This window comes from Durotheca rogersii (genome assembly GCF_024521655.1).
Source record: "Durotheca rogersii strain YMJ 92031201 chromosome Unknown GGS23scaffold_1, whole genome shotgun sequence".
Classification (NCBI taxonomy): Eukaryota; Fungi; Ascomycota; class Sordariomycetes; order Xylariales; family Xylariaceae; genus Durotheca; species Durotheca rogersii.
In genome coordinates this window covers 3,223,319-3,249,387 of record NW_026251232.1, presented here as the reverse complement: position 1 = coordinate 3,249,387, position 26,069 = coordinate 3,223,319, and the positions used below count along the sequence as shown (strand labels likewise).

The window sequence follows — 26,069 nt, the reverse complement described above, 5'->3', positions numbered from 1 at the left end:
CTGTATGCAAGGAGGATATGCGTGTATATGTGCGTTATAGATACATATATGTGTATCATACGGTAACATGCTCATACTCGTGTCGAAGCAGATTCATACTCACCTCACTTAGACAGGGATGGCCTGGCCCGTGTCTTCTTCACCGCATGTTCGAAAAGAGCTGGCGGGCGGGCTTCGCTAGGCTTTTACCCACAGCGCTCTCTAGGGCTTGCGGGGCGGGCTCGCTGGTGGCTAGTGTGCGTATGCATGTATGACTTGCATTGGGGGTGGTTCTGGCGACTTCTTCCCCTTCTTCCCCTTCTTCTTCTTCTTCTCCGTCTTCGTCGTCTTCGTCTTCGTCTTCTTGCCGCCTGCCCCCCTTCAATTTGCTTCTCGGTCCCAGGACACGGGGAGAAATCCCTACACACGCTACGTATGTACGTGTCTGCGTAGAGAAACAGGCGATATTGTGTGGCTCATCCTACGTGTTCGTCCTCGGTGCATGCAGGCATATACTCCGTCTCCCCCCCTCTTCTGAATCAGCAGCATACACCCAACGTGTGCTGGCGAGCCTGAGTCACTCTCGCCCATCCTCGAGCTATGCCGGGACCTACTAGGCGACCGACTTGAGGTGGCATGTACACAAATCATCTACCCTACCCGCCGGCATAAGTGCAACAATACAGTAACGCGAAGACCAGAACAACTGTCATGGACATGTAGGCTTGGGTGGCACAGTGCTAGCACTGTGCTCCCTCACCGCATACAATGCATGGCAACCCCCGACCGCAGACGAGGCAGACCAATTGGCCTAAGATAAGGCTCAGACTCCAGCGACGAGGGACATGATGACCAGCCCATAGTTGACTCGTCACTTTCTGCCTCTGCTGGTCACTTCTTCCCCTCCCCCTCCTTCAGGTTTTCTGCCGGCCAAGTCACGAATATGCTGTACGACCTAGGACACCTTTGCCTGGCGCCATGATTCCTTTGGCTCTGGCACGCCTCGTCGGCGTGGAGCGACACTGCAGAGAGCTCCTCCGCGTACCACCCAGCTTGCGAGCTAAGACATGCCTGTCTGTAGTTACTGTCACGGAAGGAGACGTGGGCGGCGGCATTCTGTCTGTACCGGCCCGCCACCAATGGGTACGTGTTGGCTTTAGTTGTCCGTCCCGGGCATCGTCGCCGTTTGGCTTCCCCTCGTGACACCGCCGAAGGATGCCTATGCCCTACTCTTCGTTTCATAGCCGTCGCCATGAGTAGTGTCGGGGACTTTTGGCACTCCTCGAACGCCAGTTTAAAGCCTCAGTCGATTTTTTTTATTAAAACACGGACGCTATGTATCGCGGAAGGACTCCAGGCCCCTCGAGAGGGTTGTCGAGCGGTCGTGCTCGAGCACGGGGTTCCTCTGCGGGACGAGCCAGAGCCGCTGCCTGGCGTCGGAGAAGGGACAGAGTCCCCGAACAGCCAGCGCCAGAACTGCCATTCGGCCGCCTCGTAACCAAGATCGAATTAGACCGTATATCCGGCGGAAGCATCCCGGTGGAAGACGCAAAGATCACAGACTGCAGATACGCGGCGTCTTACTCACTGGTCGATTCGAAGCCGCCCGTCATCATCATCCCCGGTAAGTCGCTATTTGGCGCCGGTTGTTCGTATACTAACATGGCAACTAGGACAGCCGGCAGTCTGGAGTCCGCCTCCGTTGCCTTCCCAGCTTGCTGGCGACAATGGGGAGTACCTGCGGGACCATAATGGAGCTCGATTTCCCGAGCATCCCATGCTACCTACTGTCCAATCTATCTTTTCTCTCGACAAAAGGTTCGATCCGTCAAGCGTCGACATCGTGGGATGTGCCAGCGCACTAGGTGATATCCTCCGCTTCGTTCGCTCGGTCGAGTCAACGTTCCGATTCGACGTTGAAATGATTGAAAACACACTGTTTCTTGTTCGTAACCAACGGGACACCCTCATCCCTAACGTCTACGGATTCGGTCACTCATTCATAGACGCGTTCACTACTCACGATCCCGCGATCAAGGAAACCAAGTCCCATCAGCGCATCATCTCGTATTCCTTCGGGGGTCTACAGTGCCTCGTCCGCTTTGAGTGTGATGCACATTCCATGAGTGCTCCCGGCGATGTCGCTACTATTGCCAACAGACCAGAGGGCCCGGATGTCGCAGTTCCCCCCATACCCAATTCAGTTGCCGTCAAGGTCGCGGGAACAGTCGTGCCTCAAGAGTCAGTCATCGAAATTAAGACAAAGTCGCAAGCGGGGAGACCCGTTGAGATGGAGGAGCACTTGCCCAGATTGTGGATACGGCAGATCCCCAACCTCGTCGCCGCCTACCACGATCGAGGAAATTTTGAAGAGGTCCAAATGAACGTCATTCGACAGGACATCCTCGACTGGGAAACTAGTCATGAGCTCGAACTTCGCAAATTTGCTTCGGTCCTGCACCAACTCATTATCGAGGTTCAGCGGGAGGGTCACCTAAATCTCGAGCTCTGCCGAACCGGCACAGGCCCTCTAGAGCTAAGAGAACAGCACGGAAAGGCTCGGGAAGCACTTCCGGGCGATTGGAAGGACAGGTGGAGCGGCAACCTCTACCAGGAGCAACAAAGTGACGAGGGGCCTTTGCGTGACAGTAACTCTGACGACGACTACCCGCACCCTGCCAAGAGCTACGAATCAGACGACTCGGATGATAGCTTCACGCGGGATTACACGGCCTGTAGCCTCGAGTGCGGATACTGTGGCCGTTGTGAGTATTGAGCCGGGGGGGAGCGAGGAGGGGGGGGGGGGGGGGGGGGGGGGGGTATATTGCGAGGGAGCCTGGGGGCGGGAGTAAGAAAGGAGGAGAAAGAGGAGAAGAGAGAGGAGGGAGGGGTACCGTGCGAATCCAACAGTAACACCCACCCCATGCGACCCCCCGAGGCTGTGTTGGGATGGCCGTCTGGTACTCATTCCTGCATGCATGGCCTGTCTCGGCCTCTATTCTGCCTAGAAACCTCCCGTATCAGTCAGTTAGAAACAATATGGGCGTGGCGTTTGCAGATTGGCCAGTGGACTTGTCGACTCCAACGGGTTGAAGGCCAGAATAATAATAGTATGCCGCCCTCTCACCAGTTACGAGGGGGTGGAAGCTTCCCAGCCAGCTTCTTGGGCGCCCTGAACTTCGGCGTCCTTAGGTATGTCATAGCTGTCGTATTTCTACCATATTTCTCATCGTCGTCGTCGTCATAGCCTCCTCCTTTTCCATATTCTTCGTCTTTCTCAACCTTGAGACTACCTCCCGTCGCCTAGCACCCTCAACATGACCCAACTAAACAGCGAGTCTGCTTTCCGTTCGAAACAGCTAGACAGATTCTTCTACAGGATCATCGAAGGAAAGGTGAAACTCGATGGATCTCAAGACGGCCGAAAGATACTAGAGGCCATCGTGAATAGGACCGACAGGCCAGATTGCATCGAGAGACTAGCTGCGTCTAGTAGTGGCCAACGCGCTCTCCGCACGGCACTGGCATCCGAGAAGTCAGAGCAATTCATCAACACATACGTCTCAGACCTCGTCCTGTATCTCGCAGACCCTTCCCTGAAACGGGTTTGCGATGGCGAGGTCCTTAACCAGGTCATCTGGGCCATGGTCGACCCCCCACGATTCTGGGACTACTTCGTCCAGACCATCAGAGGTAAGCAGCTGGAGGCACGATCATTTGAAGCCTTCGCCTGGCTGCTGCTACAGCTCGTGCTTTTGCCACCTCCCCAATCGGCGCCTTTCCGGGAGATCGCCCAGGAGCTGTTGCAGGATATCACCATAGACAAACTCGGCACCCCGACAGCTAGAGATCTATTCCAGAAAATTCGAGCCTTGGTACGACATTCGTCTCCCGGAGACAACCCCGACCCAACTCGTGGCTCCGGCCCAGGGGGACGCCACGATAATGACTTTGTCAACTACCACGACATTACCGTCCTCCCTACCCGCAACGAGATGGAGTCTGTCGAGAGGCCTTTCTACCTCCCTTCATCGGCAGTCTTCGAGTTGGCGATTGAGGATCGTGCTTTTTCCCACCTAGACAATCAATTTCGTCTTCTCAGGGAGGACATGTTGTCCAACATGCGCGAGGATATCAACAATTTGAAGAAGAAGAACAAGAAGTCCAGTCGCCAGTCCGCCATGCTCATTAAGGGCGTCACCTTGAAGGGTCTCGACTTGCAATCGATGAATAGAGAGCGTCCGTGTTCTCTCGTGTTCCAATGCTCGGAGGACATTTTAAACATGAAAAACGCTAGCCCAGACAAGAGAAAAAAGATGTTGAAAAGCAAGCCGGCCCTCTTCCGACACCAGAGTTTTGGATGCTTACTGAAGGACGACATCCCTCTGGCGTTCGTACTGCTGGACAGGAATGAGGACAAACTCGCACTCGACCCCCCTCAACTGTGCCTGCAGATCATCGGTACGAGTACGCTCAAAGATGTCTTCGTAGCCCTCCGAAGCGGCCCGGTAGACTTCATGTTCGTGTCTACGGCCATCTTCGCATACGAGCCGATACTGGAAAGATTGCAACGGAAATCGGACGTTGAGCTCGAGCACGATATTCTAGTTCACACAAAGGATCCCACCTGTTCGACGATACAACCGCAGAAAATCATCTCCTTGCTCAGAGCATCTCTGGCCCAGGGCACAGACCTCCAACAGGTACTCGGGATACCCAAAAAGATTGACCTGGATCCCTCGCAGGTCAAAGCCTTGATACATGGGTTGACATACCAAACAAGCCAAATACAAGGGCCACCAGGTAAGTAAAGCATGAAGAGCAGCTCCTTGGTAACGTCTATCAACACTAAAGACCCGATGCAGGAACAGGGAAGTCGCTCGTTGGGGCTCTCCTGACTAAGATTCTTCTCGACAATACCGACGAGAGGCTGCTTGTATTGTCCTATACAAACCACGCTTTGGACCAATTCGCCGAGGACCTGATGGACATCGGAATCAGCCCGGATGTCATTGTCCGGTTGGGCTCCAAATTTACAAGTAGAACCGAGTCCCTTCTGCTAAGAAACCAGACACTGGACGTCGGGCGCAAGAAAAAAACTCGATGGGAGCTAATAAATTCTCTCAAGAGCGACCTCTCGTCCCTCGTGAAAAAAGTTGATGATAGCCTGGAGGCGCACCAGCAACCAATCTCGAAAGCCCAGCTGCTGATGCACGCCGAATTAAACCACCGACACTTTTACGACGCCCTAGAGGTGCCAGAGGCAGAAGATGGCGAAACCGGCGTTGGGCGAAAGGGTGGTAAGCTCACAAAAGAATACCTCCTAGAGAACTGGAAAGACGGGAAGGGGCCTGGCGCATTCGAGAAAGGAAAAAAAAGCGCTCCAAGCGCAGACGTGTGGTCGATGAAAAAGGAAGATAGGATGAAGAAGATCGACCAGTGGACGGAAGAAATTCGCGAAGAGAGTATGGCAGATCTCGTAAACTCGGTCGCTACATTCAACAAGACACAGAAGGTGTTGCAGATCACACGAAAGGATAAGACGGAGCAGATTCTCCAGAGCAAGCGCATAATCTGCTGCACTACGACAGCTGCGTCGATGTTCTCTCAGGAAATCCAAGCTGCCACACCCGGCATCATCGTCGTCGAAGAGGCTGGCGAGATTCTCGAAAGTCGTACGTCTGTTTCCAAGTCACCCCTTTATTTGCACCCAAACCCGGCATCACATTATGAGACAGAGGTTACTTAGCGAACTAGCCCTATATTAGCACTAATATCGGCTTCCTCTCCCATCTCCACTTCAGAACGCAAAGTAGTTCATAATTACTAAGTCTCGGTGTTGCAGATATTCTCGCGGCAATGGGCCCCAATACGAAGCATCTCATCCAGATAGGAGACCACAAGCAGCTCCGACCCAAAGTCAATAATTACAGACTGACTGTGGAAGCCGGTCATGGATACGATCTCAACCGATCATTGTTCGAGCGGCTTATACTTCACGGGAGGCCTCACTGTACCCTCCTCAACCAGCACAGAATGAGGCCAGAGATATCATCTCTAATACGACATAACTATCCTGACCTGGAAGACGCCAAAGGAACAAAAGACCGGCCGCACCTTTCGGGGTTCCAGAGCGACCTAGTGTTCTTCAACCACAACCATCTCGAAGAGAGGAACAGTGTTCTGACGGATAAGCTTGATCACGGTGCCACTTCGAGCAAGCAGAACATTTTCGAGGTGGAAATGGTTTTGAAGTGCGTTCGATATTTAGGACAGCAGAATTACAAAACCACAGACATAGTGATTTTGACTCCCTACCTGGTAAGCTCCAGTTTGCAGTAGACGCTCGCATTTGGACACTAACGAGCTGTAGGGCCAACTGTCGTTGCTTCGAAAGTTCCTTAGTAAAGACCATGACCCAATTCTGAACGACTTAGATTCCCACGATCTTGTCGAGGCTGGAGTCATTCCAGCGGCAAGCGCAGAAGTCAACAAGCGGCCCATCCGCCTTTCTACCATCGACAATTACCAGGGCGAGGAAAGTGACATCGTCGTGGCCTCCTTAACTCGCAGCAACGACGAGGGGGATATCGGATTCATGGCCCAGCCCGAACGTCTGAACGTGCTCATTTCCAGAGCCAGAAATGCATTAATCATGATTGGCAATGCGAAGACCTTCATGAACGCCAAGAAAGGACGCGAGGAATGGGTCCAGCTGTTTGAGTCTCTGAAAGCGAAAGGAAATATCCATGACGGATTGCCACTGAAATGCGAGAAGCACCCCGATACGACATGCATCGTTCGCTGCGCCGACGATTTCGATATTCACTGCCCAGACGGGGGATGCGCGCGGCCGTGCAGTGAGTTGTTATCCTGTGGTAGGCATACATGCCCAAAGCGATGCCATATGCGAGTAGACCACTCGTCCATGCCCTGTAGCGCCGTAACGATTGACAAGTGCCCCCAAAACCACAAGCGATCCTGGCTGTGCTCGCAGAAGAACCCGCCCCCTTGTCAAGAGTGTCGAAGGGAGAAAGAAGCCCTGGAGCAAAGAGCCCGCTGGGAGAAGCAACTGGAGGACGAGAGGCAGGCCAAGCAATTCGCTTACGCTAAAAAGCTCAAAGATATCCAAGATAGAATCGAGATAGAGAACAAACTCGCCAAAGACCGCCTGGAGGAGATGGTGAGACAGCAAACGCTGAATCGGCATATCCTCGAGCTTGAACAGCTGAAGAAGGAAAACCAGAAGCCAATCCAGCAGCAGCTCGAGAAACCGAAGCACACTCCCGTCAAACCCGATACAGCCAAGTCTACCAGAAACCCTATCCAGAGCCCCCGAGGTGGATCTTCGCCTCCTGTCTCTCTTCAGTCACAGCCTGCGGGCACGCCGAGCACACCCTCTCAGGCCACGCCAGCCCAGAGCACGCCAGCCCAGGGCACACCGACACAGGGCACGCCGACACAGGGTACGCCGACACAGGGCACGCAAGCCAAGAGTACGCCTACACAGGGCACGCCTACACAGAGCACGCCTACACAGAGCACGCCTACACAGAGCACGTCTACACAGAGCACACCTACACAAAACGCGCCAGCAGAGGACACGGAAAACTGTGATGCGTCTGACACTGAGTCGGAAGCGGGGAGCCGGGTGCTTACACCTGCGGAGCCGTCATCCGCTGAAGACGACTGGCAGTACCAGAAAAATTACGAGAATGCTGTTAATAAAGCTCTCGATTCCCTCATGGCGATGATCGGGCTAGAGAGCGTGAAGCAGAAGTTCCTGGAGATAAAGGCAAAGGTTGACACCACTCTCCGCCAAGGGGTGGATCTAAAAGACGAGAGATTCGGAGCGGCCTTGCTGGGAAATCCTGGGACGGGGAAGACGACGGTTGCCCGGCTATACGCCCAGTTTCTGTCTTCGGTCGGCGCAATCCCTGGGTCCCATTTCGAGGAGACTACCGGATCTCGCTTGGCAAACGACGGCATACAGGGCTGTAAGGCAATGATAGACAAGATCATTTCGAAGGGGGGCGGTGTCTTCTTTCTGGACGAGGCGTACCAGATCGTGTCTGGAAGCTCCCTCGGCGGCTCCTCGGTGCTAGATTTTCTCCTTGCCGAGATCGAAAATCTCACTGGAAAAGTTGTCTTCGTCTTCGCAGGTTACCGAAAGCAGATGGAGAGCTTTTTCATGCACAACCCAGGCATTCCAAGCCGTATTCCCATCCGCCTTGACTTCGAGGATTATAGAAACGAGGAGCTTCTCCGGATCCTGAACTACAAGTTAAATAAGAAGTACACTGGTCGCATGAAAGTTGAAGGCGGGGATACGGGGCTTTACATGAGAATTGTGGCACGCCGCATCGGCCGTAGTCAGGGCAGAGAAGGGTTTGGGAATGCCCGGGAGGTGGAGAACGTGCTTTCAATCCTCCTGGCAAGGATGTCAACACGACTCCGTCAGGAGAAGCGACAAGGAAAAAACCCGGACCATTTCTTGCTCAAGAAGATTGACCTCATAGGGCCAGAGCCCAGCACAGAGTTCTCCGCAAACGAAGACTGGAAGAAGCTCCAGAGTATGATCGGTTTGAAGTCGGTCAAACAGTCTATCATGGTTTTGGTAAATCGCCTCCAGACAAATTACGAACGAGAGCTCAAGGAGGAACCGCCAATAGAGTGTTCTCTTAACAAGGTATTCTTCGGAAATCCCGGGACTGGCAAGACAACAGTTGCCAAGCACTACGGCAAAATATTGAAAGCCTTAGGTCTCCTCAGCGACGGCGAAGTGGTCATAAAGAACCCGGCCGATTTTGTCGGCGGCCATCTGGGCCAATCCGAGAAGAACACGAAGGCCATCCTAGAGTCGACCAAAGGCAAGGTCCTCATCATCGACGAAGCCTACATGCTCGCTGCGGGTGGTGCGGGTACGGGCGCTGGCGCTGGCGGCTTCCAAGATCCTTACAAAGCGGCCGTCGTCGATACGATCGTGGCCGAGGTTCAAAGCACTGCACTTGAGGACAGATGCGTTCTACTGCTGGGATACAAGGAGCAGATGGAAGACATGTTCCAGAAAGTCAATCCAGGTCTGTCGAGACGGTTCCCGATGGCATCCGGCTTCAGCTTCGACGATTATGACGACAACGAACTCCGGCAAATACTCGAGCTGAAGCTTAAACAGCAAGCTTTCAGAGCCGGCGAAGCAGCGAAGAAGGTCGTCATCGACGTCTTGCGACGCGCCCGCATCAGACCCAACTTCGGCAATGCGGGCGAGGTTGACATCATCCTCGACCAAGCCAAGGAGCGCCAGCAGAAGCGTCTATCGGAATCGCAGGGGATCAATAAGACTAACGTGTTCCTCCCAGAGGACATCGATCCCAACTTCGACCGAAGCGAGCGCGCCACCACTGACATACGCATGCTCTTCCAAGGTGTAATCGGCTGCGACGAGATCGCCGAGCAATTAGAGGGGTATCAACAAGTAGTTAAGAACATGAAAGCCATGGATATGGAACCACGTTCGCAAATTCCCTTTGGGTTTCTCTTTCGTGGGCCGCCCGGTATGTCATCCCTTCCCCCCCAACCTGCCTCCACCGTACCCCCTTGTTTTTCCTTGCGTCAAGTATATAGGTTATGGGAAGTCTAACATCTATTAGGAACCGGCAAAACCACAACGGCTAGGAAGATGGGGAAGATATATTACGATATGGGCTTCCTCAGCGAGGCTACGGTTGTCGAGTGCTCCGCAACGGACTTAATCGGCCAGTTCATCGGCCATACCGGACCAAAGGTTCAGAAGAAGTTCACCGAAGCCGCCGGAAGAGTTCTCTTCATCGATGAGGCATACAGACTTGCCGAGGGCCACTTCGCAAAGGAGGCAATGGATGAGATCGTAGACTGCATGACTAAAGAGAAATTCCATAACAACTTGGTTGTTAGTAAGTACAAACAAATTCAACTATTCCCAATCTTCCCTCATTACCCTCGGCGTAAATAACATCTCGCCGGTGTGACGATTACTGACTTTCCCTACTACAGTCCTTGCTGGCTATGACGACGACATTAACCGACTGATGAACCAGAACCCCGGACTGACTAGCAGGTTCCCCGAGACCATATCCTTCCCGAACCTCTTATCGCACCACTGCCGAGACCTCCTGCTCCAGTGCCTGCGGGCGAAAAAGCTCGACACGAGCGACCTCGAGGCCTCGCCCACGTTTGATAGCGAGCTTCTAAGCCTTTTCAGCACGCTTACGCGGACTAAGTCCTGGGCCAACGCCCGCGACGTTCAGACGCTCGCCAAGTCCGTGTTCTCGCGGATTATGAAGTCGAAGGAGCCCAACCCGGACCGCAAGGTGTCTGAGGACCTCGTCATCGACGTAGTCGAGGCCATGATCCGCGAACGCTCCGAGCGCGGGAGCGCGCCCCCGGCTCGCCCCATGTTTTCGCAGCATCCGCCCCCCGAGCCGAAAGCTGCGACGCAGGAGCCGCCGCGCGTCAAGACGAGCACCTCGACCTCGACCTCGACGGCCCCACCGCCTCAAGGCCGAAAAGTCGAAGAACCGAAGGAGGAGGAGCAGCCGCAGCCACCGGCGGAGGATGACGACAGCGGCCGCGACGCCGGCGTCTCGGACGAGGTGTGGGCGCAGCTGAAGCGCGACAAGGCGGCGTTCGAGGCGTGGCAGAAGGAGGCGGCGGCGTCGGCGCAGCGCGTGGCCGAGGCGGAGCGCGAGATGAAGGCGCACGAGGAAGCGCTGCGGCGGGAGGCGGCGGCGGAGCAGCGGCGGGCGGCGGAGGAGAAGCGGCGGGCGGAGGCGGAGCAGGAGGCGCTGCGGCGGCAGGCGGAGCAGGAGCAGCAGCGGGCGCAGGACGAGCAGCAGCGCGCGGAGGCGGCGCTGGCGGCGCGGCGGCGGCAGGCGGAGCTGGAGCGGCGGCGGATGGCGGAGGACAAGTTGCGCGCGGAGGCCGAGGCGCGGCACCGCCAGAAGCTGCTCGCGCTGGAGGAGGCGCGCGTGAGGCGCGAGCTCGAGGAGCGCGCCCGCCGCGCCCACGAGGAGCGCGCACGCCGCGAGGCCGCCATCCAGACCAAGCTCCGGCAGATCGGCTGCTGCCCCGTCGGCTACGCCTGGATACCCCAGCCCGGCGGGTATCGCTGCGCCGGCGGCTCGCACTTCGTGACGACTGCGCAGCTGGGGATGTGAAGAAGAGAAGAGAGAGACCGGAGGGAGGGAGGGAGGCGGGGATGCGCAGGTGTGCGCGTTAACGCAAATATTTAGTAGTGTTTTCCGTCGCGTCCTCTAGAGGACGGGGCGGGACGTGTGAGTTTGGGCTTGTAGCCAAATGAGTACCTATATAGATGGATGGATGGATGGATGCCCGATTGCGGGTATGGGTATGGCACGGTATGGGTATGGCACGGTATGGGACAGGATGGTATGGTGCGAGCACCGCACGGAGAGAGCGGGATCGTGGCTGGCAGAGGTCAAGCTGCACCGGGCGTACGTTTAGGTATCGTTACTCCTAGGGATCCTGGGATCCTGGATTCGGGATCGGCACTCCACTCATAGCCTTTCCTACCGTATGTGTACACTGGCTGGAGCTCAGTTTAGAGATCCGCCCCCATTTGGGGTTGCTGGAATAGATGAGCGTTAGCTACCAGGCGTTGTGATGTGGCCACACGGCGAGTTTAGCATGTAGGTAAATTCGAGTTCACACAGCATTGCCTAGGCACCCTTGCATCTACGAGCCACACGTTGCAGGTCTAAGATGTAGAAACAGGTAAAGGACCTTTGTCAATACATCGCAAAACGGCAATCCTAACACCCGGTACCCGGACGAACAGAGCGTGGCGCCAACTTCAGCCCGACCCCCCCGAATTCCGCTTCTCAGCCTTCACTGGCTTCCCTCCATCATTATACCCTTTTTTATTATCCCTCTCCGGGTGGCCACCCCCATCATCACTACTCCTATCGTTGCAAGAGTTCCGCGACGAGTCCCCGCGCCCCCTCACAGAGCGGCGTACGCTCGCAGGAAGCGTTCGGTAGCTGATCTTACTCCTGCTTCGGCTCCTCACACTCTCTCTGACCCTGCCTACTCTCTCGTTGCTCCCAGCTCTTTCGTTGCTCCCAGCTCTTTCGTTACTCCCCGTTCTCTCGCTACTTCCTGTTTTCTCTCTGCTCCTGCTCTTGGGATAGTAGTGCGTCTCCTCCCACTCTTCGGTGACCTCAACCACGAACCCGGGCCGGCGGGACCTGGAGGAGGAGCCGGTAGTGAGCCGCCGGAGCGAAGAGGAGACGTTATCTATATCGGACCGCGTTGCCACGGGACGACAAGCTATGGGCTCGCTAGGAGGTGGCGGGGCAGGTAGCGGAGGAAACGAAGAGGGAGGGTAGTGAGGAGGGATGGGGTAGCGAGGCTCGGGAGCAGCGGCCCAGTGGACTCCGCGCACAGTTCCACGTGAAGCAGTGGGAGGTCGGTTCGGTAAGCACGACTGCGGAACAGGTCGCCAGCGCGGGTCGGGCCCGGGAGGAGGCCAGTGGTGGCCGGGATTCGCATAGGGAGGACTCGGGCCGGGGTAGTATTGGTCGGCACCTTGGTTTGAACCTTGCGACTGCCGACGCTCCGCCGGGTACCAACCTGGCGGCCAGCCACCAGAGGCCTGGGGCGCCGGCGGAGGAGGGTGAAGAGGCACTCGATTGTATCCGGTATTCCAGCCGTTCCCTTCGTATCCCGGGGGAGGCGGTCCAGCCATTTTGAAGGGCTGGAAACGAACTCTTTCAAATCTTGCCTAGGCGAGTAGGTAATAGTTCGTATTGTAGTATGGTTGGCGTTCTCGGTATGGCAAAATGCTTTCTGTCGGAGGGTTCGAGGTCAGCTCTCTGTGTCCCACACAATGCTGCAGAATTAATCCTGCTCTAGGTTCTCTGAGAAAGTGAGAAACTGTTAAGAGAACTTGTATGGAAACGAATAACTAACGATAATATCGATATCTACAAGGTTTGGGGCGCTACCAGACCTTCATACACATCTATAGATTCACTCTACCCAGACTCGTCGTGACTTGGCTCTGGTACGCGAATCACACCTTCAGAGAAATACCATGGTTATGTCGGGAAGGCTTATGTGATGAATCGTCATGATGCGGACAGAAACAGTAAAATATCACGAATAATAATCCAGGGGCCATATTAAACAACCATTAAGTGATGTCCTCTTTTATAAATAGTGGTCACCGTAGGCAAACGTAGTCTCCTCGACCGTGTGTGCGTGATTATGGCCCGGCTGCCCCTGAATCCTTTTTGGATACATATTACAGTCACGAATCATTTAGTAGTCCCTATAATGAATCACGTCCCAGTAGGCGTATGCTCATCTAACACCTTGACCAAGGTATTATTATGTCACTGAAGTAGGAGGGGGTGCTAACTCATCGTCATTCCGGTCCCCCTCCCGGAACTCCTGATATCTTCGCAGTATTCACTGCGAGATATGGGTATGCCAACACAGCAGATCAGCCTTGACGATAAAGTTCCGTAATAGCTTGTGGCCACCGCCGCCCTCATCGTGATAGTCTTCACCACCAGGCCCATCTCCGTAACACCTTTGGTAGCTCTCATAGTTCTCGCCTATCGATCCAAGGCCCTTTCTTATAAGTGACAGGCCACGATACGGTATTATCCCGATTATGTTAGAAACTAGTGCGTCGGAGAGGCACGGGTAGGCCATAATACTGTCAGGCGTATCGTTACGTAGGTTATAGGTGCCATCGGATAATAGTCCCATGTACGTGGGGCGATATAGTTAGATAGGGTTTCCGTTCGATAATAAGGATTAGAATAGGAATGGATTTATAGTTATATAAAGCTATATTAAACTAGAATGCCTTAAGCTTCTGCCTTTTATAACTGGAAGCTAAGTCTTATTTTTATACCCGTAAATAATAAGGTTCTCGGGGGACCAGCCTTGCGTCTAAAGGTTGTCGATTATATACTCATAGCATGCTTCGGCGCTTAACGTGATTCTCAATAGTAAATTGCTTCATCCTATCATTCTTTTCTTAGGGATACAGAGCGCCGACGTTACGACAACAATATTCATACCTGTGGAAGCTTGGGAGCCGCCCTTTAACCAGTCGTACTTCAGATTTTATACGCCATCGTCTAGCTATTCACACGTTTCCGCCGACCCACCTTCAAGAATCCGTTTAAGTATCATGTGCGTTGGGGGTTTGGATCCCGAGGTCGAGTCGCTTGGCGGAGGGCCATTGCCCTTCAGTTGATGAAGAATTCAAGTCGCATCAACGCATGAAACGAAAAGCGGGGATCTTTACGGTATTAGCACGGAGTTCGTAGAAGCAAATTAAGGCGAAAAGGGGTATTATCTTACGATTCGTGTCTCGAGTCGAGGACCAGGCTACGGCGTAATCTGGCCAATTCCTGACTGGCGTCCTGATACCTAGTGGGCTTCTCGCAATCCTCTCAAGGGTGGCGGGATTCAGGTGCTACAGCTAAGAGTGGGCGTGACTAGGCCGTGCCCTCATAGTAATATGTATCGAGTCAATCGTGTTGCTGATCCGAGACGGGCATCTACTTCGTCACTCTCGCGTAGCATCCAGAGGCTGTCGGCGTAGGAGAGGGGGAAACACCCGGCGAGTTTAGGCGGCGGTATGCCAGTTATGAGCTCCAAAGGAAAAGAAGGGGTACCTCCATGGGGGGAGTTATTGGCAGCTAAAAGGCCACCCGTTCGTACTTCGAGACGAAGACGCCGAGGAATATTCGTGGTGGGTGGTGGCAATATGGGTTGAGGGCCCATCACGAGAAGCAAATACCACGACGAGAATCCAAGCGAAACACCAAAACATCTTACTATATTTGCGTAGTAAGCAGCTTACAGGTGAATATTGGTAGTGGTATCAGGTGTCGCCCTAGCCGCGGAAAACTAATATCCCTTTCCTCATTATTAGTTACGCGAAAGGGGGTGAATTCAAGAGCCCTCAGTATGAGCTCTCGTAGATTATTACGTAGACCCAAATGCGGAAGTGCTTTCGTTAGACTGCGTGACCACCTAAGTAGGCGGAGGCATTACGCGAGAAACCGGAATGGACGTAGATGTTCGGGGAGAAGCGAGGCGGGCACGGCGGGCACTTCGTTCATCAACTCAGACGAGCTCTAAGTCGAGCACGCTGTCGAAATCCGACGTCCATGCCAGGCTATTACTGCTCGCCGCGTCTCGGTTCCTTACATGCGGCACCTCCTTGCCGATCCTCCTCAGCGTCTGGAGCAGCGACGAGCCGTCGTGGTCGGCGACGACGAAGCCGCGGTGCGCCGCGAGGAGGCACTCGAGGTCGGTGGTGGAGTCGCCGAAGTAGACGGAGGGGTGGGCCTCGCGGGCAGCCGCGCGCAGCAGGGCGTGCATGGCGTCGAGCTTGTCGCGGGAGTTGGTGAGGATGCGGGGCTGGCCGGGGGGGTCGCCGGGGAGGTCGAGGGCGGGGGGCCCGGCGACGGACCCGTCGGCGGGGCGCACGTCGTTGGCCACGACGGTGAGGCCGGGCACGTCGCCGCAGACGCCCTCGATGAAGGCCGCCGACCAGTTGACCGACAGCACCCAGACGCGGGCCCCCGGCGCCGCCGCCCACCGCGCCGCGAACGCCCGGAACCCCGGCCGCAGCCGCACCGCGCCCGCGCGCACCAGCTCGCGCCCCGCCGCCCGGAACGCCTCCCGCTCGATGCCCCGGAACAGCGCGCAGTCGCGCACGCGCGCCAGCGACCGCGCCTCCACCGCCTTCGCGCGCCGCAGGAACGCGATCTCCTGCTCGGGCGCCGTGCGCGCCGCCGCCGGCGGGTCGTACCCCCGCGCGTGGGCGCCGTGGTCCTCGACGTACGCGCGCACGACGGCGTCCCACGCGGTGGCGAGGTCGGCGCCCTCGGCGGCCTGCACGCCCAGGGCGAACCGGGCTAGCTCGCCGACGGTGTCCTTGGCGGTGATGGTGCCGTCGAAGTCTAGGAAGATGTTCATCGCGGATGGGTTGCGCGTGCTGCAGGGGGAGGGATTTGTCCTGTCGGTAGGGTGTGCGGTGGGATTGACAGGTGGTGGTGGCTGATCTGGGGTACTAAAGGAGGGATGGATGGTTCGATCAAGGGACGACGGGCTTCGATCCGGGTTTGGATTGCGGGGATGGGCAGGTTTCACGGCTGCTCCCCATGTCCCCAAAGCTCCACGACGAATTCACTGAGATCCAGGAGTACGTAAAACTAGCAACTAACAAAAGGCGTATACAAATGGTAACCCTGTGAGTCGTAAATTGCATTTTCACCCGTAACACCTAATATACCTGCTCATATATATGTGCGTAAGTGTGCAAGGCCACTGGGTTCCCTTATAACGGACAGCTATCTCCTAGGTAACCCAGTGTCCCGGGGTTTCCTTGCTTACATGTATATACTTACATACTCACCTAGGTACAGTGTTGCCCATGCTGTTTACTACGCGGGACTAGCCGGGAACAAGTGAGGTCTTTTAAGACATCATCGTCAGCTAGCCCTCTTGACGAGAAATACAACCCTCCTTACTCCGTCACCATCGCCTCCACTAAGCCCGAAGGGAGAGCGGAGGCAGAGCTATGCCCATCTTAGACAGCACGATACCGGGACGCTTCGTCCTTAGGAGCATATATGCATACGCCTTTAACGCTGCTTGTTGAAGTTTCTACCAGTTGATGACCGCCAAGCCTCAGTCCTGATTGTGGTGTGTGGTGCCGAGGGTATCATTAATCATACATGAAAGCAGTCCGGAATATATCATGTGGCCGAAAACATTATGTGGCCTATAAAAACGGCCCGAACTCCTTTTTCTATGCCCTAAGCCCTGGAAAGTTCCTCTATTCATACTCACCACCAGATGCTTGCTCCCGTCCCTCTCATGTAGGGACAACATCTTCCATCTCCTCCTCTTCGGATTCGTCTCCTTCCGGAGCGTCATCTGGCGCGGCATCTTCGACTCCCAGGATGTTGAGCGCCGCTTTGTGGTCCGGATTAAGCTCCCAATGGTTGGCAAAGCTTCCCGTCTTGTGCAGGACCGCCACTTCCTCCAAATTTTCGCGTAGCCAGGCCTCTGGCTGCTGCAGCGTCTGCTTCAAGGCCTTCATCGGCCAGTAACTGTACTTCTCGAAACACTTGAAGAGCTGGTCGCGCAGCTCGCTCTTCGGCAAACGAGTCGTCTTCTCTAGTCCCTGCTTCTTGGCCTTCTTCGTCTCGGGAGCAGCAGCGCGCTAACCATGTCAGAATGGCGGTACGTCGTCGATCGGAAGACGACACTTACGATGAAATTACCGAATTTATCGTTGGAAACATGCGCACCAGCCTGGATGAGGCCGGTAGGCTTGGCGGCGGACGTAAGCGTGGTAGTCGCCCTGGGCTTCATGGCATCAGTGTTTCTGATGCTCAGAAGATGCTTCGTTTCCTCGGTCCAGACGGGCTGGCAGTTTAACTCGTGACGGAATCTCCCGGCAAGAACCGTCTTTTCTACGATGAATCAGCATTGGGCCCGGGTCCAAGAAGCGGCTCGTAGGAATTAAAGCATAGAGAAGGAGAGACGAAAAGGGAGACGAACTAGGGATGGCCTTCCGGTAGTAAGGCTGATACCGTCCCTTGCGGCCGCCCTTGTTATTTTCCTCTGGCTTCTTTTCCTCACGGGGGCGCTCCGGCTTCGGACGGAGAAATGCAGGAATGTCGCTCTTCACGCCCTGGGACTTGGATTTGTACCCGGGGAGGTCTTGCTCGGTGAACAGGAAGGTATTCGTGAGTTGCATGTCTTTGACGTCGAGGTTGTACTCCTTGGGAACCGATTGATGCTGAGAGATCCGATGGTCTATGAGCATCGAAATACGTTGCTGCGAACGTATCACGTCAGCCTACCGAGTCGGGGGAAGATGGGAAGCTAGTGCCGGCTCGCCTTCATTTGACCATTCTGGCCAGGCTCGTTCCACTGGCGTACCGTACCGATCCTTATCTCGGCGTCGTCGTCCAGGTGCGACCAGGCATCGTACAGATACTTAGGCACGTGGGTCAAGTAGACGGAGCCGGCGTGAATATCATTGGGGTCGTAGAACTCGAGGTCACCGGCGTCCTCGTAGATGTCGTCTTCGGACATGGCTGCGGGCGAGACTCCGGCATCGTCGGGTTCAGCCTTGATGGTAGGCTCGGGCTTGATGCTCGGCTCAGCCTTGACACGAGGGGCCGCCATGCTGGATGCCGCGGGTGTATCCAATGCCCACGAGGCAGGTTCTCGGTATCGGTATGCGGTCTCGAGCGCGCCGTTGCACCAGCTCAGGGCTGCAGCAACAAGCAGCTGCAGCGACGAGAGGCCAAAGGCTAGGAAGTTGGATGCTTTCGCGCGTAGGGACGGAGAACGCGGACGGACAGGGCGGTTGTGTATTGAACAAAGGTCGAGCACGCGCTGTCCGTGTCCAGCGCCGTCAAAGAATTGAATCATGTAAAATGCATTGTCAGCCACATCTCGCTGCGAACGGGCTTCTGTAGGGGACCGATTATGTAACACATGCCAGGTTCGATGATGCGCTAGCTATGTTAGGTACATAACCTTGATACCTGCATATCATACTGCTTAAGATACACCTCTCCGATAAGATAAGGCCTTACCTCGTTTTCCAAGGTTAACGCCGGCACCGATGGGACCCTGCATTGGAGCCGACGGCATTGGGCCTATACCTACCGACTCTCTCTCTCTCTTCCAAGTATCGCTATCATTCCGCCATCCCTTCCCAGCATTATCCATCAGACACCTCCCATCGAACCTAGGCCACAACCCTCTGTAACCTCCTGCTACGAACCGACCTAGACGCATACGTCGCGATCCCCGTAGTCGCTGCCCATCGTGTGATCCAGTGATCCAGTGAGCGCCTCAAGACGTTAGTTGCAAGTTCGCCTCCCTTAAAGAATCGATCGCCGTCCCCAGCAGCAATCCGCATACACACACGGTATACCCATGCTGCCTCCCCTTTCACCTCCTTCCCTCGGTTGAACGAACGACCTCAGCGGCAACGCGCCAGAGCCCTCGGCACAATCTGTAGTCTTCAGATTTCTTTGTTCGTTGGTAGCCTAGGGGGGGTGACCCATGCATCTGTTCCTCCTCCTCGTCGTTTCTTAAACAGCAAGGGATCTCGAGTACCACGCATCTTTCTCATACTGTCCCTATACCTCTCGCGTCCTCGCGCTAATCTCTGTACTCGTACCCTTCCACGCTGTCTTCTTCCCTTTTCATCTCAACGCGTTGTGATCTCTGATTCCGGTTACTTACGACCCAGTATTCAGCTACGAAGATGTCGACTTCAGAGGACCAAGAGTTGATGGCCAAGATCAGCCAGTTAGCCGGTAAGCACGATAGCGATGGACCGTCAGGGTTTCGTCCCAAAGCGCCTACTCATCATTCACACACAGGCCGCATTAATCGCCACAAGGCTCAACGCGACGGTCTGAATTCTGGTATGAGATACCCAAACCGTCGCAACTCGCTTCTTCCTGCCACCCCCCCACCGTAGATCCAAGGGCTAACGTCACAAGATCTTAACAAGACCAACGACATTGCTTCTCGAGGTTCCCACCGCGCTGCTCCATATCCTCGTGGAGGCTATCGTGGCGGGCGTGGCAGAGCTCTCCCAACCTATCGCAACAGGTCTCTAGTTCTTAACAGCCAACCCAAATCCGCAGCCGATGCCAAGGATGGTGCCAACGAGCCATCCGACCCATCCACTCCCGCTTCGGCCTGGGTCACCAAAACGGACCGTCATATGCAGCTGATCAACAGTTCCGTGTACGAGAAGGAGACACAGCAACGTGCCAGCGCGATAGAGCAGACATTTCGCCACCGTCAAGCCCAGAGGAATAAGCGTGAGACGGCTGCCTTCATGAATAGCATACTGCAAAACGGTCCCGGGGGTGCCGGCGGTGGTGGGTTCGGGTCTGGGCCTTCCCACAACCCACCCGCCTCGGCCTCACGATACGAGGTAGTGGTGGATGGCATTCGATTCCATGTCGTGCGACAGGGGAGCAAGCTCGTCAAGGCGCCCGGTCAGTCGTGTCATGTGTCAAGAAGACATGATGGTCGTGTGGCTAATTGGCTACCAGACGACGTGAATCCCCCCGCAGCCACTCCGAAGGTGACGTCAATCGGCGGCGTCAAGTTCCATCGAACCAAACACGGCAACTTGGTGCGACATGGCATCGTGAAAGCCCAGCGGTATGTGGCGCATCGCGTATGCAGAGCCTGCGCTAACGTCGCTGCTATTAGATTCGCTGGTGGCGTCAAGAAGGTCGACGAGCAATGCAAGACCTTTTCATGGACCGGTATCGTCTTCCTCACAAAAAAAAAACCTGTCACGGACAAGCCCATCTCGCGACCCGATGAAGGACTGCGGAGTGGTAAGACCCCCCCGGGTGTGCATGCTAATGTCCTGCTGTCGTATAGGTTCGTGCCCCAAGGGACCCCGATGCCGTTATCTCCACGATGTTTCGAAAACGGCCATCTGCCGAGACTATCTCGTAAAGGGGGCTTGCCTCCGAGGCGAGGATTGCGACCTGTCGCATGATGTTACCAAAGAGCGGACTCCGCTCTGCCTGCATTTTGCGAAGGGCAATTGCCACAACCCTTCTTGCTCGTACGTGCATGCCGAGCATTCCCCAACAGATCCGGTGTGTCGATCGTTTGGGATCTATGGCTACTGCGAGAGGGGAGCGCAATGCGCCGATCGCCACGTGTTCGAGTGCCCCGACTTCAGTAACACGGGTGTCTGCAAGCTCAAGGGCTGCAAGCGACCACATATCGAAAGGGCAAGTGTCCTTCGAAAGACGAACAATCGCCCGTCTTCCGAGGAGATGGAGGATCTGTCTAGCGATGACGAGGACGCGGCAGCCGACAGCGACGATATCGACTCGGATGAGGTCGAAGAGTTCATTGGAAGGGACGGCGACGACAACGACCTAGATTTTGCGGAGCAGAAGGATTACATCGAGCTAAGATGAGTCCCACCTGACAATTCTCGACTAACCGTCTAGGTACTCAAGATGCGCGCGCGCGTCCCGTGTCTGTATGTGTGTGTCGTCGTGGACAATGCTCATCGTACCAAGGGCGCACCACCAGCACCAGCATCGTCATTCCACTACGTATCGCAGGTTGTTCCCTCAACTTTGGTTCCCCTTGGCGATCGGTTTCTAGCAACCCTTGGCTAGCATCTGGACGGCATAAATCACGGCCGTTGTTTGGTTTTTAATGGTTACTGTCCGTGATACCCCGTTGCGACCCGGCTTGTTTGATAGAGCCTTGCGTAGGGAGGGCTGTTAGACGCCCTCGAAGTTGCAGAAAAGGACGCAGAATAAGAGAGAAAGGGAAGGAGAGAGACATGGACAAGCGAAACAACCAGGCGAGGGCGCGCGAGAGTGCGCGAGAGGGAGAGAAAGAAAGACAGACGAAAAGATAGGCATTGCAATAGAGAATATTCGTACACATGGCACGACAGTAACCCCTTAGAAGCGACGCGAGAGTAGAGATGCATATGCGCAGTGGAAGGACGGGCTCGCGTGTAGAGGGTGGGACGGCGGACGGGATGGTGGGTGTGATGTCATGGTAAATATTCTGAATGCGATGGTGGTCGGGAATGACTCGCGTCTGGGCGTGTGTAATGCGACCAGCAGTTCCCAGTCCCAGAGCAATGTCAGGAGGTGCCGCGTATTATTATTATTAGAAGACCCGCTACAGCTCTCTTTTGTTCTCCCCGCCGAGAGCGCGACGGGACTGGGCTGGGCTGGGCCGGATCTGCAACCATTCCCGCAACCCGAGCGCTGCGAGGCAGACAGACAGACCACTGGTGCGCCACAGCCAAACCTGGCGCGCGAGTTGTAGCAGCTTTTGGGACCGAGAGACCCGTCTCTCCTCTCCTTTCTCTCTCGTTCTCCTTTTCGCAATCTACCCCTCGGGTTTAGCAGCGACCAAGCGATTCTCTCGGGCTGTGCTACTCTCAGACTGGATTGGGAGGTCGGCACCCTCTCCCGCCATTCGCTTCCTTGGTGCTTCTGCCGTCGTGCCACGGGCGGGACCGCAAGGGAACGCGCGCTCGCGCGAAGGCCCCTCTTCGCATTCCCCTCCCCCCCTCTCGATCGTCCCTCTCTACGTTTGGGCATGCCCCTTTAGGTCGTTCGTCGGCGCGTAAGACGGGGCTGAGAGAAACGAATGGGCTGGGCTCACTCGGGTAACGAACACCTATTAAAGACCAAAGGACAACTGTTTTAACCCGGCAGCGCGGAAGAGGGAAGAAAGAAGAGATCGAATGCGAGCCGTTTCGCCTATTTGGGGGGGGGTTTATTGCACCTACTTTAATTTTGGGGCGGGTCGAATTTCCCTATCCATCTTTGCCCTACCGACAGACACACCTACCTACATCCGAAGCCTCCCTTCGTGACTAGGTCGCTAATTTTAGATCCTCGCATTTTGGCCAACCGCGTGAGGGAAAAGGTGAGCGATAGGGACAGGACAGAGGGACGGGGAAAAGAGCCAGGTAAGGCACATACGCATTTGCAGGTGCATGCGCGTATACGTATGTGTGCGTGTGTGGTGACGAGGAGAGAAATAGCGAGGGAGACCGAGAGACCGAGAGACCAAGACAGAAGAGATTGGCAGAGGCAGAGCGCGAGACAGGGTCGCAATCGCAGCTGAAAACTACGCAGGCTAATCGAATCAGATCACGTCAATCATGGGGCTGCGCGACCTAATCAGGAAGAAGGATCGGCTCGACGACGGCCACGGCACCGATCGCGAGACCCTCGACAGATTGGCCGGGCCCGAGTTCACCTTCATACGCTCCGACACGCATACGCAGGAGATCATCCACCCGCCGAGCGACCCGAGCGAGCGCCATCGCTATCCTAACAGCGGCGGCAACTTCCTGTCCACCAAGGACGCTGGGTCCCCACCCTCTCGGACGCGCCGCAGCCTCGACGTGTTCAGACCGCGTTCGCGGGACGATGGCACGTCGGGCGACGGCAGGGAGGGCGGCGATGGCAGCACCAGTCCTGGCGGTAGCGGTGGGGGGAGTGGGCACCGCGGCCTATCGGAGCGGTTCCGCCTGCCGTCGTCCTCGTCGTCGCGCCACGCCAAGTCCGAGTATGTGCCCGCCAACCTGCCGCAGATCAACGTCGAGGCGGCGGAGTACTCGGGAGCGCGGCCGTCGTCCTCGGGCGGCGGTGCCGACGGCAGGGGGAGGAGCGCGGCCGGGGCCGACAAGGACGCGTACGAGGGCCAGTGGGAGAAGCGCGCGACGATGCTGGCGGAGACGAACCTGCGCCAGCGCAGCCGGTCGCCGGCGGCGCCGCACGCGCGCGCGCAGTCCCCGGCTCCCGGCGGGGTCATCTCGTCCAAGGCGATCGACGAGCAGATCCAGGAGGGCATCCGGCTTCACGAAGAGGGCGACCTCGACCAGTCGACCCGGCTCTTCGGCCGCCTCGCCGACCCCCAAGGCGCGAATAACCCCCTGAGCCAGGTGCTCTACGGGCTCGCTCTGAGGTTAGTCAGTACTTGGTGCAGAAGCAGTTGCAGCAGCGGCGACGCGTGCGCTCATCGCGCGTCGAGCATGCGCATGCGCATGCGGCCAATTTTTTTTTATTTCCTCTTATTCTTCATCAGATTTACCCTTGCCTTTCATTTGCCTAGGCACCCCAACAAGGATCTTCTTAATGACGGTGACGATGGTAATGATAATGATAATCACAACCATTATACCCCTACATGTGACGGAAGAGAGGGAGAGGTGTGTGTGTGTTATGTGGCAAGGAAGCAGGAGACGGACAAGAGGCGTCTTCATCTGATACGTCGTCTGCTATGTCATACGGCCGGGTCTAGAACCTCGCCGCCAGAGCTGGCCGGTCTCACGGCTCTGCGTTCGACTTACCGAATGGGCGAGGCACATGGGCATGAGGCTTTTCCGGCGTCGATGAGTGGCAAGGCATGGCCCGATTGGGGAAAAAGAGATCTATGGACGGCAGATGGAAAACGTGGCAGAGGCTCTCTCCTTCTCCTTTTTCCCTTTCGGTTCTCCTACAGTTCCCGCGTCTGCGAATCCGAAGACGCGCTATTTTTACCTATTTTCGACTGCTGGAAAGGGGGCTAACAACCATCTCCTGGAGCGCCCGCCCGCCCAGCCGCCCGTCGCCGGTGGTGGGCGACGGGGGAAAGGGGTTGAGGCCGGGCGCGCGCGAAGGGGGAGTTGCAGACACGGCTGGGGCTGCGAACCAGACACGGAGCGCGCAGTCAACTACCTATCCGCCGCGGCGTCGAACGCGGCGTCGGTCGAGAGCATGGCGCTACAGGCGGGCATGAAGAAGGGCGGCGCGGCCAAGGGCGAGCTCGTCCTGGCCATCTTCGAATTGGCGAATTGCTTCCGCCACGGCTGGGGCATCCCGCGAGATCCAGTCGCCGCAAAGCAGGTGGGTCGTCCCCCTCCGCCTCCCAGCCCGTGGCACGGCTCCGTCGCTCTTTTTTTCTTTTCTGTTCTTCCCCGAGGCGCGTTGGGCACGGACGGGTAGCAAGGAGGACGAAGGGAGGAGAGAACCAGAGGGGAGCGGGGAAAGGGAGGAGAGACGGGAGAGGCGTTCCGAAAGGATAGGGCAGGCAGAGGCCGCCCGGGGCGGCTTGGTGACGACGACGACGCACTCGAGTGGACAACACTGCCGGTGATAATGACGATGATGAGAATAATGGGCCAGCCAGCCCACCCTCGGGAGAAACCGCGATGGACCGAGCGCAGAGAGACTTGCCAAAGAGACGGGTATTGTCACAGGAAGGAGAGAGGGGAAGAGCGCGAGAGGCCATCGAGCGACGAAGAGCCGGCCGATTCTACGGTTCTGACGATGACATTGACTAATGGATGGGTTCATTCGAGCAGTATTACGAGACGGCAGCTAACTTAGGAGACACGGGTGAGTGGCATCGAATCGTTAAAAATAGTCCTCCATCTATCCGTCCCCCTATCCACTCGCCGCCGACGAGCGCGCGGGAGGACGTGCCTCGTCGAGGAAGCAGAAGAACGCGATGATGGGCTGACGCGGGCGACTCGCTCCCTGCTCGGTGTACGTAGATGCAATGAACGAAGTTGGCTGGTGCTATCTCGAAGGCTTCGGATGCAAGAAGGACAAGGTACGTACGTCGGGCGCGAAGGCTGGGTAGCTAATGTTGGGATCTTTTGCCCACCTTACCGCGTATCTCGCCCAGTCGACTTCTCCCTCCGTCTGTCCGTCGCCCTCTCTTCCGTCGTCTCCCTGTCCCGATTCCCACTCTTTTCGGTGCTCTGTCTGCGATCCCCCCTGTCCTTCCTCCCCCCCCCTCCCGCCATCGTCATCACATAGGTATCCATCACATATCACTTTCCGATTCGGGGACGGCACCTACGTCCCTGCCCAAGCCAAACGGGCGTCGTACACGCAACAGCAATCCGGCGATGAGGTGTCATCAGCCTCAGGTGGCCTTCGGGACCATGTGGCTTGTATGGTCAGACTCATATGCTTAGCGTCGAGCGGAAGCAAGCCGTCTCCGTCTCCCTGTGTCTCTCTCTTCCTTTCCCGCTTTCGCCCACTGCCTGTCTGCCGCTCCCCTGTTGACGCCCGTAGCCCTCACCGTTGGGCAGCAATGAGGCGAGTTCTCGTGCGCTCCCCGTCGCGAATCACATCCTGCCAGGGAAAGCACGGTAGACGAGACAAGACAGACGGACGGGACGAATGCCAAAGAGAGAGAGAGAGATTCTTACCTCCCTAACCCACTCGCTGCCGACCAACAACGCTGCGCGCGTTACCTCCGTCCCCCTCCTCCCCACCCCACACGGACACACGAGACTGGGGTCTATCGCCGCGAGAGCAAAGGAGAGGGGGAGATCACATGAGACTAACCATATGCCTGCTCTATAGTACGCCGCGGCGAGATACTACCGGCTTGCCGAGCAGAACGGCAACAAGACCCTGGGAAATACATGGTGAGTAGTGTCGCATCTCTCCTATTGTCGATACCGCCAATGCCATCGTTTCATGTATTTCTTGTTTCGC

At 56.2% G+C, this 26,069-nt stretch overlaps 7 protein-coding genes across 7 annotated transcripts; 4 read left to right on the top strand and 3 right to left on the bottom strand.

Moving 5' to 3' along the window:
- The first annotated feature begins 916 nt into the window (after nt 1-916).
- GGS23DRAFT_45965 (uncharacterized protein) lies at nt 917-3,057 on the top strand. Its single transcript, XM_051514101.1, has 4 exons — nt 917-1,603; nt 1,665-1,924; nt 2,018-2,766; nt 2,829-3,057. Exons 1-3 carry the CDS (start codon nt 1,315-1,317, stop codon nt 2,753-2,755), a joined length of 1,287 nt encoding a protein of 428 aa, XP_051377399.1. The 5' UTR covers nt 917-1,314; the 3' UTR covers nt 2,756-2,766; nt 2,829-3,057.
- Nucleotides 3,058-3,296: 239 nt separating this feature from the next.
- On the top strand, nt 3,297-11,174 carry GGS23DRAFT_592444 (P-loop containing nucleoside triphosphate hydrolase protein; the record flags this gene model as incomplete). Its single annotated transcript, XM_051517881.1, has 8 exons — nt 3,297-4,782; nt 4,845-5,654; nt 5,825-6,300; nt 6,353-6,839; nt 6,897-7,475; nt 7,578-9,533; nt 9,630-9,911; nt 10,012-11,174. The coding sequence occupies 8 exons, from the start codon at nt 3,297-3,299 to the stop codon at nt 11,172-11,174; spliced, it is 7,239 nt and encodes a 2,412-aa protein (XP_051377398.1).
- A 3,782-nt stretch (nt 11,175-14,956) lies between these two features.
- GGS23DRAFT_609389 (haloacid dehalogenase-like hydrolase-domain-containing protein) lies at nt 14,957-16,224 on the bottom strand. The gene has a single exon (XM_051520267.1). It carries the CDS (start codon nt 15,985-15,987, stop codon nt 15,130-15,132), a length of 858 nt encoding a protein of 285 aa, XP_051377397.1. The 5' UTR covers nt 15,988-16,224; the 3' UTR covers nt 14,957-15,129.
- A 389-nt stretch (nt 16,225-16,613) lies between these two features.
- Nucleotides 16,614-18,488, bottom strand: GGS23DRAFT_546776 (transcription initiation factor IIF, beta subunit-domain-containing protein). Its single transcript, XM_051515050.1, has 4 exons — nt 17,923-18,488; nt 17,581-17,860; nt 17,290-17,492; nt 16,614-17,239 (listed from the first exon to the last, which is right to left on the bottom strand). The coding sequence occupies exons 1-4, from the start codon at nt 18,460-18,462 to the stop codon at nt 16,889-16,891; spliced, it is 1,374 nt and encodes a 457-aa protein (XP_051377396.1). The 5' UTR covers nt 18,463-18,488; the 3' UTR covers nt 16,614-16,888.
- Nucleotides 18,489-19,309: 821 nt separating this feature from the next.
- On the top strand, nt 19,310-21,008 carry GGS23DRAFT_592441 (uncharacterized protein; the record flags this gene model as incomplete). The annotated part of the gene is made up of 6 exons (XM_051517880.1): nt 19,310-19,361; nt 19,428-19,472; nt 19,551-20,057; nt 20,115-20,226; nt 20,278-20,408; nt 20,455-21,008. 6 exons carry the CDS (start codon nt 19,310-19,312, stop codon nt 21,006-21,008), a joined length of 1,401 nt encoding a protein of 466 aa, XP_051377395.1.
- A 125-nt stretch (nt 21,009-21,133) lies between these two features.
- On the bottom strand, nt 21,134-22,560 carry GGS23DRAFT_45797 (uncharacterized protein). Its single transcript, XM_051514077.1, has 3 exons — nt 22,355-22,560; nt 21,489-22,167; nt 21,134-21,305 (listed from the first exon to the last, which is right to left on the bottom strand). Exons 1-2 carry the CDS (start codon nt 22,387-22,389, stop codon nt 21,510-21,512), a joined length of 693 nt encoding a protein of 230 aa, XP_051377394.1. The 5' UTR covers nt 22,390-22,560; the 3' UTR covers nt 21,134-21,305; nt 21,489-21,509.
- GGS23DRAFT_45645 (uncharacterized protein) lies at nt 22,449-25,154 on the top strand. The gene is made up of 3 exons (XM_051514061.1): nt 22,449-23,541; nt 24,248-24,461; nt 25,112-25,154. The coding sequence occupies exons 1-3, from the start codon at nt 22,733-22,735 to the stop codon at nt 25,118-25,120; spliced, it is 1,032 nt and encodes a 343-aa protein (XP_051377393.1). The 5' UTR covers nt 22,449-22,732; the 3' UTR covers nt 25,121-25,154.
- The last annotated feature ends 915 nt before the right edge of the window (nt 25,155-26,069 follow it).

Coding starts and splice junctions, on each gene's coding strand:
- GGS23DRAFT_45965 (XM_051514101.1), top strand. CDS start 1,315: ATGTATCGCGGAAGGACTCCAGGCCCCTCGAGAGGGTTGTCGAGCGGT. Junction 1,604..1,664: donor GCCCGTCATCATCATCCCCG/GTAAGTCGCTAT, acceptor GACAGCCGGCAG/TCTGGAGTCCGCCTCCGTTG. Junction 1,925..2,017: donor TTGAAAACACACTGTTTCTT/GTTCGTAACCAA, acceptor CCCGCGATCAAG/GAAACCAAGTCCCATCAGCG.
- GGS23DRAFT_546776 (XM_051515050.1), bottom strand. CDS start 18,462: ATGATTCAATTCTTTGACGGCGCTGGACACGGACAGCGCGTGCTCGAC. Junction 17,861..17,922: donor GCCAGAATGGTCAAATGAAG/GCGAGCCGGCAC, acceptor ATACGTTCGCAG/CAACGTATTTCGATGCTCAT. Junction 17,493..17,580: donor CTACCGGAAGGCCATCCCTA/GTTCGTCTCCCT, acceptor GATTCATCGTAG/AAAAGACGGTTCTTGCCGGG.
- GGS23DRAFT_45797 (XM_051514077.1), bottom strand. CDS start 22,389: ATGGATAGGGAAATTCGACCCGCCCCAAAATTAAA. Junction 22,168..22,354: donor CGACCCGCCCCAAAATTAAA/GTAGGTGCAATA, acceptor AACGACCTAAAG/GGGCATGCCCAAACGTAGAG.
- GGS23DRAFT_609389 (XM_051520267.1), bottom strand. CDS start 15,987: ATGAACATCTTCCTAGACTTCGACGGCACCATCACCGCCAAGGACACC.
- GGS23DRAFT_45645 (XM_051514061.1), top strand. CDS start 22,733: ATGGGGCTGCGCGACCTAATCAGGAAGAAGGATCGGCTCGACGACGGC. Junction 23,542..24,247: donor CTCTACGGGCTCGCTCTGAG/GTTAGTCAGTAC, acceptor GGGGAGTTGCAG/ACACGGCTGGGGCTGCGAAC.